The 19,275-nt window shown below is 27.7% G+C and overlaps 1 protein-coding gene across 1 annotated transcript; it reads left to right on the top strand.

Moving 5' to 3' along the window:
* The first annotated feature begins 11,076 nt into the window (after nt 1-11,076).
* On the top strand, nt 11,077-19,227 carry LOC127280240 (putative mediator of RNA polymerase II transcription subunit 26). Its single transcript, XM_051303138.1, has 6 exons — nt 11,077-11,275; nt 12,155-12,259; nt 12,373-12,573; nt 12,654-13,594; nt 13,674-13,987; nt 14,216-19,227. Exons 2-6 carry the CDS (start codon nt 12,164-12,166, stop codon nt 14,659-14,661), a joined length of 1,998 nt encoding a protein of 665 aa, XP_051159095.1. The 5' UTR covers nt 11,077-11,275; nt 12,155-12,163; the 3' UTR covers nt 14,662-19,227.
* The last annotated feature ends 48 nt before the right edge of the window (nt 19,228-19,275 follow it).

Genomic DNA, 19,275 nt, shown 5'->3' with positions numbered 1-19,275 from the left:
GGCTTCCTTGGGGACCCCCCATTGGGTCCTACAGCCAGCACGTGATATTGCCCTCGACTACATATATATAAAAAAATAAAAAAAATGACACTTTCAAATTTGATATTTTTTCGATGCTGCATCAATGCGCATCGCACCTTTACGCTTTTTATATAGAAAAAAGTTGATTTTTTAGCAAAGAATAATTTAGAAAAGGTATTAAATGAAAAAAAATTTACTTGTCTCAAATAATCGGTTACTTGACTATTATCAAATAAATATTTATTTGTATCAAGTAATTATTATTTCAGTTAATTAAATATGGTATTTGTTATAGGCTTTTCATAATATTGAAGTTATGAAATTATTATTATAAGTGTATATAATTTGAAATTATGTAACATAATCTTCATGCACTAAATACAATGAATATATGATTTTATTGTTGATTGAAAAGCTATACTATCCAAATTAGGTTCAATTGACTATATATTATAGATTACTTCATTATATAGTGAATTCTACTTTGTTTGAAAAATCTCTATTAAATTTAATAAATTGTATTTTATTAATTAATATACCTGTATTTTATTAATTTATTAAACATCAATATATACTGATGGTATATTGCAATACAATTTATTAAATTTAATACAAATCTTTCTAACAGTGACATGTGAAAAAATGATTATGCAAAATTAATGAACACTGTCAAAGAATGTTTTTTCACAATTAGGAATTTTTTTTTTTTATCGAAATTTACGTTTCTCACTATATAAGATATGTACGTAGTTATATAGAAATTACATCGTAAACAATATATCCGACAGCTAATTGAACTCAATATCGTTCATCTTTCCAACATTCAGCAAGATGCGAGTCGTTAAATGTTAAATAAATTTATGATTCCTCGACCGATTGCAATCTAGTATCATTAGCGGCAAATATGTTGGGATGTAAATATATATATATAATCTGTACCTTCATAGACCAATACATGAAAGTATAAATTATTATTCAGTTACTCAATCTTTCAAATTAAAATTCTATACAATATTTAGAATTCGTTGTATATTAAAATAGGAATTATTTATTTCAAATCAAGTGTCTAGTTTCCATAGCAACCGTTACCATAGAAACTGTTACCATAGCATCTGTTTCCGTGGTAACCATTTCCATAGCAACCGTTACCATGGCATATGCTTTAAAATTTGTAAAATATTTTATAGATTTTACAGCATATGCATATGCATTGGCAGAAATGCTATTGATTCAATATCATATTTTTCTCAGTGTAATGAAATTTAAAAAAAAAAATCAAGCTCTTTTTAGAAGGGTACAAAACGGTTAAAAAATTTGAGCAAAACTCAACGATTAGTTTGGAATAGCATATGGATCGCCCCTCATTACACTAATATCAATTAGACTTTAGAATCATTTGCGACTTGTAAAGTAATTTAGATTTTATATTAACCCAAAGAAGTTCTTAAAACTTGAAAAAAGTTGATTAAAACGAACATAATATTATTATTGTGGCGCATATACTACTATATACATGAATACAATTATTCTTAAGAGATAAAAGTATTGCTCCTCGCCATTATGTTCTTGAAACATGATATTCAACTTGTGAATATTCCTCGACAACTTGTAGAAAAGTTTCCTATTAGCGTTCCTAATAAATTCGGAATTTATCGTTTCATTCAAACTCCATTATACGACCCAGAAAAGGCATTTAAGTATATATACCTCTCTCCCTAAGGCTTTTTTTGCAATGACGTACACTTCTCGTTTCCTTTTTGTATTTACGAGCCGGGGCATTACGGTCGCGTGACTTTGGGCCTGGGCAATGCATCGCTAATGAAATGAGCTCAAGAGAAATGGCAATACTCGTAAATATAGCCATGCTACCTACTTACCCGAGGCGTGGTAATTGTTTTGCCAATATTACTCTCTTTGTCATCATCATCATCATCATTTTATTATTGTTTTTCCCTACAAGAGTCAATTACCATTAGCATTCTCGCAAAATGCTCATCACTTTTTTTTTTGTCCTTGGGGGGCTGTATGGATTAATTTAATATTCCGAGAGGTTAAAGATTTATTTTGCGTTTGCGCAGGAGCAAACATTCTGCGCAGACGCAGAATATATCTTAAGCTCTAGGAGGATTAAATTTATCCACATGGTAAAAATGCGCTCATTGTTCCATAAAATTAGGAATAATTTTCCATAATTAGGAATTTAATTTTAAAGAATTTTATTATTTTTTTAAATGAATTTTTTTCGAATTAGAATATTTGAGTGAATTTCTTTCTAAGAGAATTTTTTTCCTTGTTTTATCGAATGGATATATATAATTTCCATTTTTCTTTATGAAGAAAGTGTATATGCCTCTTCCAATAAATAAGAAAGGCTTTTTCTTCTTGTCATCGTAACTAACTTTGTGATTTGCGATCCAGTTATTCCACCGTCGGACACACAGAAGTAAAGATGTTTATCTTTTATCCATTTGTTTCAAACGGTACTCGCACAAGTAATAACTGTGCAAAGGATATATATATATATATATATTTCTAATTGTTGGTGCAAAAATCGCCAGCTCTCTCCCTCTTTTCCTCTGGTTTTGTTTAAGTGATAAATATCAAAAAGGAAGAAGGCGGCATGTAGGTGGAAACTTGGAGGGTTGGTTTCATCCTTATTCCTGTACTCTGCATGTAAATGTATGTAGATTATATTGTGTGCAGTAACAAAAAAGGGCGTGACTGTTATTTTTTTAAGAGCAAAAGAAATTTAATTTTCATGTTTTCTAGCAAAAAAAAATAAAAATTGTCGAAATAATTTGTGATATAAGTTTTTGTAAACGAAAAGCGAATGAATGTTGTTTTGCGAAGGTTTTAGTATAAGAAATGGAAAGATATATACAAATCTTGGTTGAGTTAGTTATTACTGAATCAATTACTCGCTTGTATTTATAGGGTGTAGCATGTTTCTTGATGTATCTTCTCCTTCTCTTTTTGCACCTTCTTTACTCCTCAGCATCCCTCTTTCAACCTTTTTAGTTGTGTTTGACCTTCTCCTCTCTCTCTCTCTTTCTTGCTCTCTGTGAAAGACGCTCGACTTGCTTGAAGAGATTATATCGAGGTACGACCGGAAATTCACGGCTCTCGACTGAAAATATACGGTATATACTTATATGCACAACATTGGTGACACTATCTTTCCTTGCGTGCGCATTAACCTAAAGCTCGATTCGACCTTCGATAACCATGCATATATACCATTTGTCGAATTTGTCTAAAAACTACTTTGGTATGCATCTTTCTCTACACGTATATATAAATACTCGATAAAACACATATCCAGTAGCTACTGTATTATTGGAATTAAAGATGAATAGTTATTGTCAATACAGGCTCTAAATTTATACTAAAGCCACTACAATGAAAGACTTTTTATTTCAAAAATTATATTTCAAAATGGACCCACACAGCACCGAAAAAACTGAACATTTATAAATCTTTAAGTCTTTCAGCATAGCACAAAAGCTTGCAGCAATATTACCATGAAAAGTTGCCAAGCTTACCGCAACTAGCACAATTTTTTACCTCTTAAGGTTGTCATGAAAGGTTGCTGCAAGTGTACGATGAAATATTGTTGTAAGCTTTTAATGTATAAACTTGCAGCAACCTTTCGTGGCAACCTTGTAATCTTGGTGCAATCTTTTCTGCTATATAGAATAATTTGTTTTCGCTATAAGATTTCTTATAAATTTAATCAATTCTGTTATTTGTTGGTTTAATCAAACCAGAATAAAATGGCTTATCCACAATGAAAAACTATTATTCTGATGTTACTTTTTGAAACAGAAGTTTTGAAATTTTTTTATTCGGATTAACAATAAGCTTCATTTATATATAGCTATATTTTTTCCCCTTTCCAGTTAAAATATCATTGAAATTATTTATATAGCGAAAGAAATGTGAGAAATAACAATTAGTAAAATGTTAAAAAAATAAAAATGAATGTTTACAAAAAAAAGAGACAAATAATATCCCATTCTATAACGAGATTTTGATAAAAATATGCAATATTCCGCAGATAAAAAAAAGAGGATTATCTTTACAACACTTGATATCATAAGTACCTTCATCATCAGAACGCGTGTATGCAATGAAATAATTGAAACACGATATGCGACTATAAGAATGAGGTATAAAAAATTGAAAAACGCTTGAATTAGAATGCGTACAATTTTTTTGAGATAATAATAATATATATATATATATATATAATAAGAAACAGACATGAGTAGTAGGGATGAAAAAAGAAAAGAGAGGTGGTCGATATTGCATGAATGTTTCATAATTCTTGAGTATAACGAAACTTGATCAATGGTTGGTTAGCATATATACATAAGGTTGGCATAACACATCTGGGATATATTTGGCGTATATATACGTGTGTGCCCTGTTAGTTCATAAATACGTGGCTATTTCGCAGTAAATCTTATGGTAGCCTGTCCTTCTCGTTTGGCTTCCTCTCTTCTTTACGGCACTCCTCGTTCTTAATTACCGTGTTTTAACACCTATATAGTATACCGTGCCCCATGCCTCGGGTTTTTGCCTTTATGCTCCTTTTTTAGCCACCTTCGCAGAGAGAAGGGCTAAACGGATGCTTATTTACATGCAGATGGTTGGCCCGCCCTATACCACTTTTGCGACTCTTCAAAATTCAATATTATTACTTTTTAAGTGATTTATTCCCCACCCCTGTTAGAATAGATAGCTCCTAATTTTCAAAAATAATAACACATAACCTAAATTAAGCATTTCTAAATAAACCGTTCCTAACCTAAAATATCCATTCCTAACCTAACATAAACTAACTTGACCTAGCCATTCCTAACCTAACCTAAATTAACCATTCCTAACCTAAATTAACCTTACCATTCCTAACCTGACCTCATCTAACCTAACTACTCCTAAATAAATAATTCCTAACCTAACATAACTTGAGCTGACCTAACTTACCATTCCTAACTTAACCGAAACCTTGATAAATTCCAAATATTTCGTCAGTGAAATTCAAATTTAGAGAGTATAACAGTACTGTTTAATGCAAATTGAAATAAATCCCAATTGGAAAACAAGTGCATAAATAAATTTATTCCATTATTATTTAATAAATAATTGAGTAAATTTACGATAAGTGAGAAATGGTAATGAATTTAAGAAATATAGTGGGAGTTGAAAATTGAAGGTTAATATTGAAAGGAAAAGAGTGATGGCCTAGGGATTCGCGCGTTTGAATTAGAATTGTGTTTGGTGTGGTTTTCTTTAAGTGAAGAATAATAAAAAAAAGAAAAAGAAAAAAAGTAGACACTTTAGGCCCTTGGGCCGTCATAAACAATAGCAACGAGTAATTGATTCTCTAATAACTTAACGTGCCTTCACGAGGTTCCCTCTCTAACAGCTTTAGAGGTCGACATAATGTATTGCTCCCTCGCTCATCCCTATATACCAATAGCAAGATTTAAAGCCTTCTCACATATATACATACATATATACAAGAATAATAAGCCGTCTCTGGTATATAAAGAAAAGTCAGGCCTAAGTATGCTATATACGTCCTCATATTAAGTACACCTAACTCACATTATTATATTTGATCGTGACAAAATGTGCCAATCCTCACGCGTCCCATTCAATACCACTTTAAGAAAATATTTTGCAACGCACCTGTATATATGTGTGTATACGATTTATGCAACGATATGAATGGAGCCTGAAACACGAGAACTTTAAATCCTTTTTCAAATTTTTTTTTAAATATTTTTTTTGTAATTTTCAATCGGTATTTTTTAAAAAGGTACAAAAACTATTGGAAAACAGGTTAGGGTGTCTTTATTGTAATTTCGTAATATCTTGTGAACAAAAAACCTAACCTAACTATTCCCTAACCTAACCAGCAAAATATGACTTTAAATTTTATATCTATATATATATTTTATAAATTTTTATCAGTATTTTCAATTTGAGACTTTGTAGTTTGATCGATATTGATCGTATATATAAAATAGAGGGGAAAATTTCAATAAGGAAACTAAGAAAATATATATATCGCGATGAAATTTTCTTTCTGCATCAGACGTTATATATATATTCCACATAGTGTGTATAGATTACAGAATGTGGATGCTGGAAGTATTTACCGCCGGCATCGTGAACGTGACTAAAGAGGCCTTGTTACTGTAATCGTTGCTGGACCAAAAAGAGTATATCCTTAAATCTGGCAAGCCAACACCTAAACACGGTCATCATCGCTTTCTTATTATAAGATCACATCGTACACTGCTTTCCAAGTGGTGCTTACTCATGACCTTAAACCTCCACCTTTTATATACATATATATTGTATAAGATTACAATATACATTTTAGTGATACAATTTCCTAAAATTTTCATTCTTCATATCTTTAATCTTCTATTAAACTTGACAAAATTGCTTTTAATTACTTTTTACATCCATTAAATATATATGAGGTAAATAAATTTTTATTTGGTTCAAATATAAAAATTCTATTTGTTTCTAAATCCAAAAGATTGTCTTATACAAAAAAACGCGATTGCAAAACGAAAAGTAGAAAATTAAGACAGGTTCATTACGTCCTGTCGCCGTCAGATGGCAGAAGCATACAGGGAGCATAGAGTCGCAGCTGTTATTATACACTACTTTTCGTTTTGCAATCGGGTTTTTGTATGGTTTTGCACTATTTAGGAAATTTATAAAATAAGGATTTTTATGGGGGGAAATAAAAAACGAAGATAAATAGAAATTGAATCAATAGTATAAGGGGGATTTTGTCTGACAAAACGAAAGAGAGAAAGGGAGAAAAAACGATGGAGCAGCAAGATCTCACGAGGTATCTCGATAAATCCCTTCGTCGGACAAATAACGACAAGCCTCATTACTATAAACACGTCTCGCGAAGTCTGCGTGTGGCGCTCCACGACACGTTTTGCATTGGCTCTCCTCTTCTTTTTTTATACACTTTTACATTTATTTATTTATTCTTTTTTCTTATTTTATTTCTCTCTCTCTTTCTATCTTCTTCTTTTTTTTTTGTTGTATCATTTATTCTTATTTTCCTATGCGAATTGTTGGACGTTATACCACGCTCTAATCGCGTTCCAACACGCTGAGCAAATTTTGTACCATGGTAATAAACACCATCGAACGTGTAGAAACGTTTAGTCTCTTCGCTTTTACAAGCACACGCGGGGCATTATTATATTATACACTCGGAAGTGTGAACAAAATTCAGTTGCACGATTTTATATTCGATTTATTTCATTCATAATTTTACTGACGTCTCGACGTTTTTCTATTTATAGAGATATATATATACAAATAAAGAGAAAATTTATTCAAAAATGTAAATTAAATGATGTAGAGAGGGGAAAAACATAGACATAAAAGAGAATTTTTAATACACTGAAAAAAATTATTTGATTCAAATAATTGAAATTTTGTGAAATTAAAATTAATTATAAATTTAGTTAAATTTTTATATTGAAAAAAAATCTTTAATGGAAAAAGTGTAAAAGAGAAAGTTAATAAATTTCTTGTAAGGATTCTTTTAACACAAAAAGTTTGTTCGCGTTGATAAAGTCCATTCTCTCTAAATATGTATATATACATAGCTAAAAATATGTATATGTGTGCAAAGGTTGAAAAGTAATTTATTGTGGTCGATCGATACGTCAATTAATTTTCGAAAGAGGCTAAATGGTCTAATTTAAATTACCGTCAGGGAAACGATATTCAGACAAGGGATTGCATATATAAACGTCGGGAGCTTCGCACACCTGGCGAATCGACCTGGAAGTTCTCATTTTTAAGGGTTTCCACAAATTTTATTATTTTTCGTTCTTTATTTATTTTTTGAAAGGACGTAAAAATAATAAACTGTATTTATTTGATTCAATTAAAAAATATTTTAGGTGACATTTTTTTCTATGAACAATAAATACATAGAATGGTTAAAAAATTAACAAGATGGTAAAAAATTTTGAAAAATGACAATATAAAAAATACCGATACCGAAATCTAACTTACCGACTGATGGTAAAATAGATTTTTTGAAAATTTAAAATATAAAAATTACCGATATATAAATCTACCATACCGATCGATGATAAAGCAGTTTTTGACAAATGAAAATATAAGAAATTACTGACCTAGAAATCTACCTTACCGACTGATGGTTAGACAGGTTTTTTGACAAATGAAAATATAAAAACTTACCGACATAGAAATCTACCTTACCAACTGATGGTAAAACAGGTTTTTTTACAAATGGAAATATAAAAAATTACCGACATAGAAATCTACCTTACCAACTGATGGTAAAACAGGTTTTTTACAAATGGAAATATAAAAAATTACCGACACAGAAATCTACTTTACCGACCGATGGTAAAGGTTTTTTGAAATTTTATCGGCTTTCAAATTTTTTTACCATCAGTCGGTAATATAGATTTCTATGTCGGTAATTTTTTATATTTTTATTTTTCAAAAAACTGTTTTACCATCAGTCGGCAAGGTAGATTTCCGTGTCGGTAATTTTTTATATTTTCATTTTTAAAAATTTTTTATCATCAGTCATTAATACATCTAAAAAATGTTTATTAAAATCTGATTTTGTAATTTTTTCTGTCAGTCATCAGTTTTATGATTTGCCAATCGTGTGGTTTCTGATAAAGCCGCACTTGTTTTATTTACATACACTGAACAAGAAAAGTGACTGATTTTATATTTTGTCGACCTAGTGATTATTCGTGTGTTTTTTTTCTTCTAATTTTTATTATAACACTCGTTTTATTTATTTCCAATTCTCACCGCAATGAAACATGAGAATCATTGCAATACGTTTTAATATTATAAATTTTTGTTTAAATTTTTTTTATTTATTTATTTTTATTTAAAATAGAAACAAATTAACACAGAAATGTAGGTTTATTATATTATTATAATTATTATATGTATATAATTTTTATAATAATTAATTTTATAAAAAATGGTAAAGACATTTTTTTTCGGTATGAGAAAAAAATATGTAAGGAAAAAAAAAGTTATTTGGAAGTGTGTGAAAATGGCTTTGAAATTTGATTAATATCTTTTTGAAATTTTTATAGGAGCTAATGAGGCCATTTAAGTTTGATAAATATAGTAAATATAGACTTCTCTTTGCGCGTTCGCGTTCAACGAGATAAAAAGACCTCTCAAAGGCCCTTAGGGCACAATGAAGTCCGCTTCGTGTAATTTTCATCAGGTGGGTGGATATCCCATTATTTTGCATTACAGGGTCTTTCACCGTAAAACACCGATTATTCCAAAATTCTCAAAAGCATTTTTCCCTTATTTTTCGATATATACGCGGATTTATACATTTGTCATATCAAAATTTGCACACAAAAAAAAGAAAAAATAAATAATTTACACAACTTGATTAATTAAAAATTCAGTCAAACAATTTATTATATATATATATATATATATATATATATATATAAAAGTTTTATCTGGAACAACGAAAAGTTTCACTAGAATAGTGATAATGATTTATCTAAAATAATTAAAACTTTTGCTATTCCAATGACACCTTTCTCTGATCCAGGTAAATTTTTTTTAGTTTTAATAATTTTTTGAGCGGGTGCATCTCAATAATTGAAGAAAGTGTTCTAATAAAATTGGTATGAGAAATAAATGCGGAGATAAAATTTATCGTGTAGCTCTGGCAATATATTAATAGCATGTCATTATTTGTATACGTGATTTCGGCTCGTTATATAAAGAGGATTCATATTATCTCAGCAATGTGTACTGACAATCGTCGTATTTGTGAAACAACTTAGGTATTTCATATATATATGTATATAGGTATCTTTATATGTATGTGTATCCGAGGAACATTGAAGGGTTCTGTTGATCGCGTCTGCTCGTCACGATACACACCGTATTATTATGACGCCTTCCATGCAGAACTATCGATCGAGATCGATGATATTAATAGTCGCTAACTATACAGTCCTCACACACATCTCGCCTTCTTCTCACACCCGATCTTATACCTTTATATTAACTTTTCAAGGGCTTTTCGAATTTTCATTTCCTTCATTTTATTTTAATTGAAAAAAAATTTATTTCTTTCAAAAAATGATTTTTCAAAAAATTATTCTCCAATTTTTAATTAAGATTTTTTAATTAAAATACCAACACGTATACAATTTCAAAAATTAAATAAAAATATATTTTTCATTTAAAGAAATAAAAAAATATTATCTTAATTTAGAAAAATTTATTTATGTTTATTTTATTATTAATTATTATTGAATTAATAATTTAGTAATAATTATTTGAAGTTTTTTCTCATTTTTTAACCAATTTTCATAAGGTCTCATTTTTCAATTTAAAAACTTTTCTCTCAAACTTTTTTCTTCAGTTAAATTGAATTAAAAAAGGAATTTTAAATTAAATAAAATAATTAATTTATAATTTAAAAATTAAATAAAATTTCCTACTGTCAGAAATTTAGAATTTGTTATTAAAATGCAATTTTTAATTATTCAAAATATTAAATTTTTTACATTTGCTTATACATTAATTATTTATTTTTACTTATTTTATATTTATTATTTACTTAATAATTTAGTAAAATTATTTGAAATTTAATTTAAAAATTTGTTAAAATTGACAAATTACATAAATTTAAATTTAAATACATTTGAGATTTAAAATATACCCCGACGACATCTACACGATTCCAGAGGAAATATGTATATAAAGAATGTAATCCGTCGATAAAATATACCATACGTTTTACCTTTTATGGAAATTGCATCTTATTTTGTATCGATATTTGTGAAAACAAAAATTCGAATTCAAAATTACAGGATTTTAATAGAAAACAAATAAATATTTTCATTTATTGATATTTTTGTATTTCAAATTATTTGAAGAAATTTGAATTTTCCCGCTTTGCGCGAGAGTGCGCCACTTGTGATAGTTCTTCTGCGCATGTCACGCATGCGCGTAATGACAGTGCACTGATCGCACCTTGCGTTCATTCTCTCTCTATTCTTTAGTCATAAAAATAATAAACAAAAGGAACGAGTTCACTGATGCATCTTTTCTTCCAGTGTTTTTGATCATGTGTTTCATCGAGTGTGTACCTAATTAGAGTGTTTTCTTTTTTATATAAAACTTGCGGGGAGAAAAAAAAATTCAACTTTAGGTGAGCTACTTAACCTCTCAAAGCATCACAACTTGTCTTTGCGCTTATGCACAAATTTTATTCCTTTTGTATATTTTTCATATTTCAAAAAATTACAATTTATTTCTTAATTAATAATCGATATTTTGAATTTTATTAGCGAATTTTTTTTTACAATTTTATTGACTACAGTTTTCATAAGGAAAATAAGTAAACGTTATAAAAGTGAAATGCCTTTCTGTGCGTTCAAGTGCCCGTAAAAATAATCCTATTTCTGTACACACACAGTTGTAATGTATCTCCAAAGAGTTATTTTGCCAGACACGATTCTCAATTTTTTTCTCTTCTCTATACTTTTTAATATATCTACATCTTACTGTTTGAAAATTATTGATATCTCTCTTGTATAAATTACGATTATTAAATTCCCAACTCCAACTTCCGAAATTAATTTTTTATTCAAATTCTACGATAAGCTCTCTTCGTATTTTTTTAATATATAATTTTAAAATTGTTGACATTTCAATGCAATTTTATACTTTACCAATTCAGAAAAAATTTGAATATCGATTTTCAACTAATATGTAGAAATTCGATTCTATAATTTACTATTTTTTTATTCTTAAGGATTTTCTAAATTTGCGAGTACCTCAGTAGTTCAAAGACTGGAAGAATTTTTGAACATATTAAATATTTTGTAATTTTGTAAAATTAATTAAATCGAATAATTAATCCTTGTTAAGAAATTGAGCAGGAATGATTTTTTATTTAAAATTGAAAATAAGAAGTGTATTGTTATACACGTGATATAATTTTTAACGTTAATGAAATAATTATACTTTTATAAAATAAGATAAAATTTACTGTTATTATAAATAATTGTTTTTGTTTTTATTTTAGATTTTCAAAATGACTGAAGGTGGTGCAATAAAAACGAAGCGCAATGGTGCTCGAATTTTTAAAAATCCCCCACAACCTCATATGTGCATTCAAGATTATATGCAGGTAATATAAAATTTTATACATTGTTCTACACTTCTTTTTTCATGAATATAAATAATAATTTATATTTATTGAGAAATGAAAGAAAGAAATATAATTAATTTTTATTTATCCAGGGTTCTGAACTTCCTTGCTACGTTAATGTCTTGTCGTGGGACAAGGTCGCTATGCATTGCAGCCTCTATCAGAATGTGCCACTTTATGGAGGAATGAGAGTATCACCCCCTCGAGGGGAAAAAGCAGAAGTTGGCGTTTTTGCCGTAATTGCAAATCCTGAACTTCTCAAACTTTACGGAAAAAATTGCCAAGATGTCAAGGTTTAAATTCTTTTCATTTAAATTAGTTTACTAAATTGTTATTTAATTTTATAATTAAAATCGATTATTGAAATTTTCAGGATCAAGCAACGTTAATAGAAGCTTTGCTCGATTTTGTGGAGACTAAAAATGAAGGAGTTTACTTTTCTCGACAATATGTTATTCTTAAAGACAAAGATATCACTGGCGAATTGAAAGAAGTGTGGATGGCAGTTCAAGCCAAGAGGGAGAGAGAAAATCTTCTACCTCAACAAGAAACGTGGATAGATGCTCAGCCACCTTCTCCCCAATATCCACAATATTCTGATCAACAATTACAAAATCCACCACAACAACAACAACAACAACAGCAACACGTAGAATACGCACATCCACCACAATATCGATCAAACGCCGCTTATCCCATTGGATCAGTACAAAGCAATGAAATAGTTAATCACGAGAGAGAAATTCGTTACAATTATCAACAACAAAATGCAATAGTCAGACAAAATGAACAAATTTATCAATCATTCAATCCACAAGATCGTTGTTATAATTATCGTGAACGAGGTCGACCAAACGTTCAACAAAATCCACCGCAACAAAATTGTCCCGCATATCCTGCGCCGCAATATCAATTTCAACAACTTCCACGACAAATGGTGCCACAATATGTTAATTCAAATATGCATATCAATTCAAATCCTAATTCAAATATGACTAATCAAGATTACAAAATGAATCTCAATTTTTCATCGAAATTTTATGAGTTAAAAGGAATGCAACAACAGCAGCAACAACAAATAACTGATAGGAGCCAAACAAATAATACAATGTTTGTACCCGTTGAATTTAAAGAATTATGGTTGGCCGATCAAGTTTTACAACAACAGCAACAACAACAGCAGCAGCAACAGCAACAAATGCAACAGAATCAAATCCCACGACTTGTTTATCAACATAAGCGACAAATGCATCGGCAAAAGCAAATTCAGCAACAACAGCAGTTGCAATACTGTCCTACAAATGAAAAACTACAGTAAGTTATAATTTATAAATTTTAATACATCTGATTTTTTTTTAAAAACTTGTAAAATGCAAATTTTTTTTAAATTTAGGGTAGAACAGCAACAAATTCAACAACAGCATCAAATTCAAATGCAACAACATCAGATTCAAGAACAACAACAGCATCAAATTCAGATTCAACAACAGCAGATTCAAGAGCAACAACAGCATCAAATTCAGATGCAACAACAGCAGATTCAAGAGCAACAACAACAGCAATTTATAAATTATCAACAATCAACCAATCAACAGTATCAACGTCAAACACAACAAATGCCACAAAGTCAAAATCAATCTCAATCTGAGAATCAAATTGATGTCGGCGACAAACGGTCCAAGAGAAAAAATTCTCAATATATTGGCGGTAAGCAAAATTTATGCCATTATAACGAATATATATTTTTTAAGTATTAAAATTAATTGCAATTTTAATTTCTATATCGAAAATCATAATTCCTTCAATCAAATTTGCTTTTTCATTCTCTTTAAAAAATACAATTTCTTTAAGTTAAACCTTTTTTCATCTAGCGAAATACCTCCTCCCATTCGTTCCAAAAATTGAAGAATTTTCAATGGATTTTTTTTTTCGCAGAATTGGATAAAACACAAGAACAACAATATAGGACAATACAATTGAGATCAGATATGAGAAAATGGTCAAATAAACAAGATTTGACTGATTGTGAAATTGGCGATCCCTCGAAGAGAAAAGTAAAAAGGTGCCGTGTTGCATGGAATTCACTTTGTAATAGAAAAGGAAAACTTGACGGTGAAAAATTGAATCAAACAAAAAGTGACTCAACAATAAATACAAATGATCAGGACGAGGGTTATCATCAAGCTTATACGATATTAAAAAAACCCGACGTGTCAACTACAACAAAAACAATACCAACAACAACGACAACAACAATAAATAGTGAAGAATCCAATGTCCAAAAGTCGAATGATTTGGAGGACGAAATCGAGAAGAAACTCGCTCAGATATCCATTGAAGACTGTAAGGACGCGACTGAAGTCAATGTCGTGCTTTCGTGATAGATTAGTTATTAATTAATTAATACACATTAATAAGGTAAGACATAAGTTTAGTGTACATAACTAGATAGCGTTCATAATAATCCGGTAAGAAAAAAATAATAGTCGACGAGATGATTCCAAATCCGTATTCACTATTAAGCAGAAAAAAAAAACAAACGCCTTTGAAACTGTCGAATCACAACCCTGCCTTTTCATATACTCTCGTCACATTGCTGGGTAGTTGAACAGTTTCGAAAAAAACAATTTTTCTTTTTTTTGCTTTCAGACATTTAAATTTGAAAAAACCGGGAGTTTTAGAATTGAATTTTTTTTTTTTTAAGCAATTATTTAATTAAGCAAAAAATAATCTTTTAATTACTTACACCCAGAGAAATTATATATTTGTCTCAGAGTCAAATAAACTTTATTTGTAATTTTTTATTTGCAACAAATAAAAATTTATTAGACTTTAAGACAAATATACTTTAAATAAATAAAAGATTCCTCTGGATGTATATTGAATGATGATTTTCAATTTTTTCGACGCGCTAAGAATCTAAAATAATGTTACTCTAGCAAAAAAAAATTCTACTTTTATAAAATATTTTCAAAAAAAATTTTCAAAGATTTCTTTTGAAAATTATTGAAAAATAAATGGAAATCTGATTTTTAAGTTTCATTTTATGGCAAATTAATGTAATATAAATGTTTAAAAAAAATATATTCTATATTTGTAATTTTTTATTTAATTTGAAGACAATAGAAACATTTTTCTTTTACTATAATTTGTCATAAAGTGGAATTTGAAATTCTCCCTACCATTTTTCATTTTTTTTCAGTATTTTTGTGATAGTGAAAAAAAAATCATTGTAGGCAAATATTTTTTGTTAATGAATCATAATTTTAGATTCTAAATAGTGGAAGAAAAAAACAAAGTTCTACAATTTCTTTTTTTAAATTGAAAAAAAAAAAATTAATCGCGTGATTTGATCGACCGAATAAAAAACAACCTGAGAGAGACACATTTGAACATTATAGTTGAAAATAATTATTTTAGTATAATAATTTATTTTTTAAAAAATAAGTTTTCTTTTCAACTATATGTTAAATAAATGATTACTCAGATTGTGTTTTTGAAAAAATTTCAAAGAAAAATATTTATATACACAGACACAGCATCGGAAAAGTTATTTTTTATTTTTTGTGATCGGTTTTGAAAATATTTCGTTGGGGTTTGCTGGCGTGGCTGTGAAAAGAAAGAAAGGCAAAAGTGAAAAAAAAAAATCAGCTAGGAGACTCACGACCAAGCGATATTTTAAAAGTGATTTATTTGGACAGCCAGAAATTCACAAGACAATATTTAGGATATTGCAAAAACGTATAAAGAATTTCAAATTCAGAATGATTACCTCTCTCCCTTATAAAGAATAATATGATGAAAAATGAGTCCTTGCAAAGAACTGATATTAACTTTTATTAATGATTATTATAAATATATATATATATAAAAATATATAAATTAATTAGGACTATAAAATAAACATAATATTAAAAACGGAACTTCTTGAATGAAGACCGGAACGCCTTGTTCCTAATGCTGAACACGCACCGACACACGAAGGCTTTGGATTTGACGTAGACTTAAGAGTTTAAAAAAAAAAAAATCATTACTCGTATGGAACTTCAAAAAAAAAAATAGAAAAAAAATCTTAAAGGCTTTCGTGTAAATTTAAACGAGCCAAAATTTTTTGTTCGGTATACTCCGCCATTTGTCTTCGCAGTTTAGTCAGGATAGAATTAGTTAATGAAATAAGAATTAAAAAAAAAAAAAAACAATACGAACACCATTTGTAAATCGTAAATAGGTGCTCTTCCATAAAAAAAAAAGAAATTGCCTCAAATACACAATTCGCGATTTTCTAGACACACAATAATTGAAAGACGACGATGTGACGGCCAATTGGATTCAATCCACTATTGACAAAAAAAAAAAGAAAAATGCGTCACAATTTACGAAAAATGGATTTGAGCAGAGATCATTTTCTGAATTGATACGCGACAGTGATTTGAATTTTGTCCTTCGTAATTCCGGTGGATGATGAAAATTCATTTAAAAAAAAAATATAATTTATTTTTAATTTCTTAATGTATTGATATTTTTATAATTTTAACTTTTTTAATTTTTTTGTCTTTCAGATTTTTTTTTTAATTTCTCCTTCAAATTAATTTTTTTTTCAAGTTTAATTTTTTCACTAATTGTTTTTTTGTTTTTCTGTACTATAAAATTTTTAACACTTTTTAAAAGCAAAAATCACTTTATTTTATGTTAAGTTATTTCTTTGAGAAAACATTCATCTATTTTTGAAAAATCGTAATTAAAAGAAAATTTAATTTAATTTAATGATTTTTCTTCATTAAAAATTGTTTTCATATCAGAGTCATCCGTAATTATAATTATCACATTCATTTAAGAAAATAATAAATAGCTATAAACAATTATAATTTTAATTTAAATATTTTAAAATTTTATTTTAACATTCTGTCAAATGTTCATGGTCCTATTTATCATTTTCAGTATTAATTTTAATAACAAAAAAAAAAAAATAATTACAAATTGTTCTGATTAAAAAGTAACAATCAAGAATAAATAAATGAATATTTTGTCATCTACTGTGAATTGTGAGGCAATTTTAAAAAATACAAGAATAAGGTGGTTATTGTCTCATAAATTGTGATTCTGACCAAAAATTAATGAGAGATCGCAGTGTGCATACTTTTATCAATAATAATGTAATCGATGCTCGACATCAGCTGCTGTTTAGAATACGTATTATATTAATAAGAATTCAAATATGTATAAAAAAAAGAAGTTTAATCTTACGACTAGATTGTAAAAAAAAAAGCGGCGAATGTTTCAAATAATCGTCATTTTCAAAGTTTTGCATCGAGAAAAAACAATTTTTTTTTCCTGATAATTTTATCAAATTTTCAATATAAAAATCGAAAAATCCCGTCAAAATAGAAAATTTACTATTTTTTTCAGTTTTTTGATATACAAACCAAAATAATAAATTACATTTTATTTTTTTAAATAATCATTACTGTAAATTTTAGAAAGTTTATTTAAATGAAATTATAAAAAAAAATTATATAAAAACTAAATTAGAATTTAATTAAATTCGAAATTAAAATTTTTTTATTATTATTTATATTATATTGTTGATTGTATTATTTATTATTGTTATTATTATAATTATGTTTAATATATATTAGTATGTCAAACACTATTTTTAAACAAATATGGTAAATTTTCAATTTTGTCTGTAAATTTTAATTTTTATCGAAAATTCAGTAAAAGAAAATTATTTTTCTCCTTGTAGATTTATTATTATTCTTTTATTGCAAAATTTCCCATGGAAATGTTGCGTCTCTTTAGAAAAAAAAAAATGAATTATATTATTATATTGCTTCGCGTATTTTTACATTTTTTGATGGGACAAAAAAAACATTTATATGCTTAAAATTTTTTTTAAAAAAACGTCCCTTAAAAAAATTGAGAGCCGCATCAATTTTCATTTGTCCCAAAATGTATAATCATTATCTGGCTGCGATCGAATGAGGGAAAGGACTTGGTCGCAGTGAAATGAAATGAGAAATTTTAGAAAATTTCAATTTATTTATTATAAATAAAAAGAAAAAAAGAAACAAAAAAAAAAATATTTCTAAAGAAAAGAATATATATTTGATTGGGTTGCTCTATATTATACATTTTATTATAAGGAATTCTTGTTTTTGAATTACATTTTTTTTTTTTTTTTAATAAGCAAATTCAAGTTCGAATCGATAATTGAGATTAATCGTTATGATTTTAGTTATTATTATTATTTACAAACTAATTTTATTTAAATAGTGTTTTTATAATTTTAAGTCTACCAAATACTGTGTATAACAGGAAAAAGAAAAAAAAAATTATAATTTTTGTTTGTTTGTTAAACAAATCCAATGTTTAATTGAAATTATTTTTATTTTTTTGTTTTTTTACTTTAGAAAGAGAATCAATGATAAAATTTTAGTTTATTTATGCATTTTAATTGATCTCCATTTTACAACAAAAAATAAAATATTATTTATTTTGTTTGTTTTTTTTTCTTTTCTTCTCTCTTATTTTGAATTTTGATTCTTCACAAAAAAAAATTTTTAATCTGAGTTATATAAACTTAAATTAATGCAAAAAAAAAAAAAAAAGTATTATTAATTGCGATTGGGTGCGGGTAAATGAGAAAAAGAAAAGAAAATCTTTAGAGAAATTTATTTTTTTAAACTTTAGCGGTTTAAGGCCAACAATAATAACTTTGAATTTTTATACGCATTATTTAGATTTTTAATAATAAACTTTCAATGCGACTTTTTCCTTTCTCGAAAATTTAGTTTCTTTACAATCCGATATCCAGCTATTGTTATTAATAATATGTATTCAGTATTCATGTTATTTTAGATTATTATAATATTATATGGTTTAATATTTGTGACCATTAATATTGTAATCTATTATTATTCTATAATACACGTTTTTTCCAAAGTTAACTCGTTTATTTTTTTAGAGTTAATAAGTTAATAAAAAAATAATTATAA

Source organism: Leptopilina boulardi, unplaced genomic scaffold, assembly GCF_019393585.1.
Source record: "Leptopilina boulardi isolate dan_hultmark-lab unplaced genomic scaffold, ZJU_Lbou_2.1 LbouV2_229, whole genome shotgun sequence".
Classification (NCBI taxonomy): domain Eukaryota; kingdom Metazoa; phylum Arthropoda; class Insecta; order Hymenoptera; family Figitidae; genus Leptopilina; species Leptopilina boulardi.
This window is presented reverse-complemented; position numbering and strand designations above follow the sequence as displayed.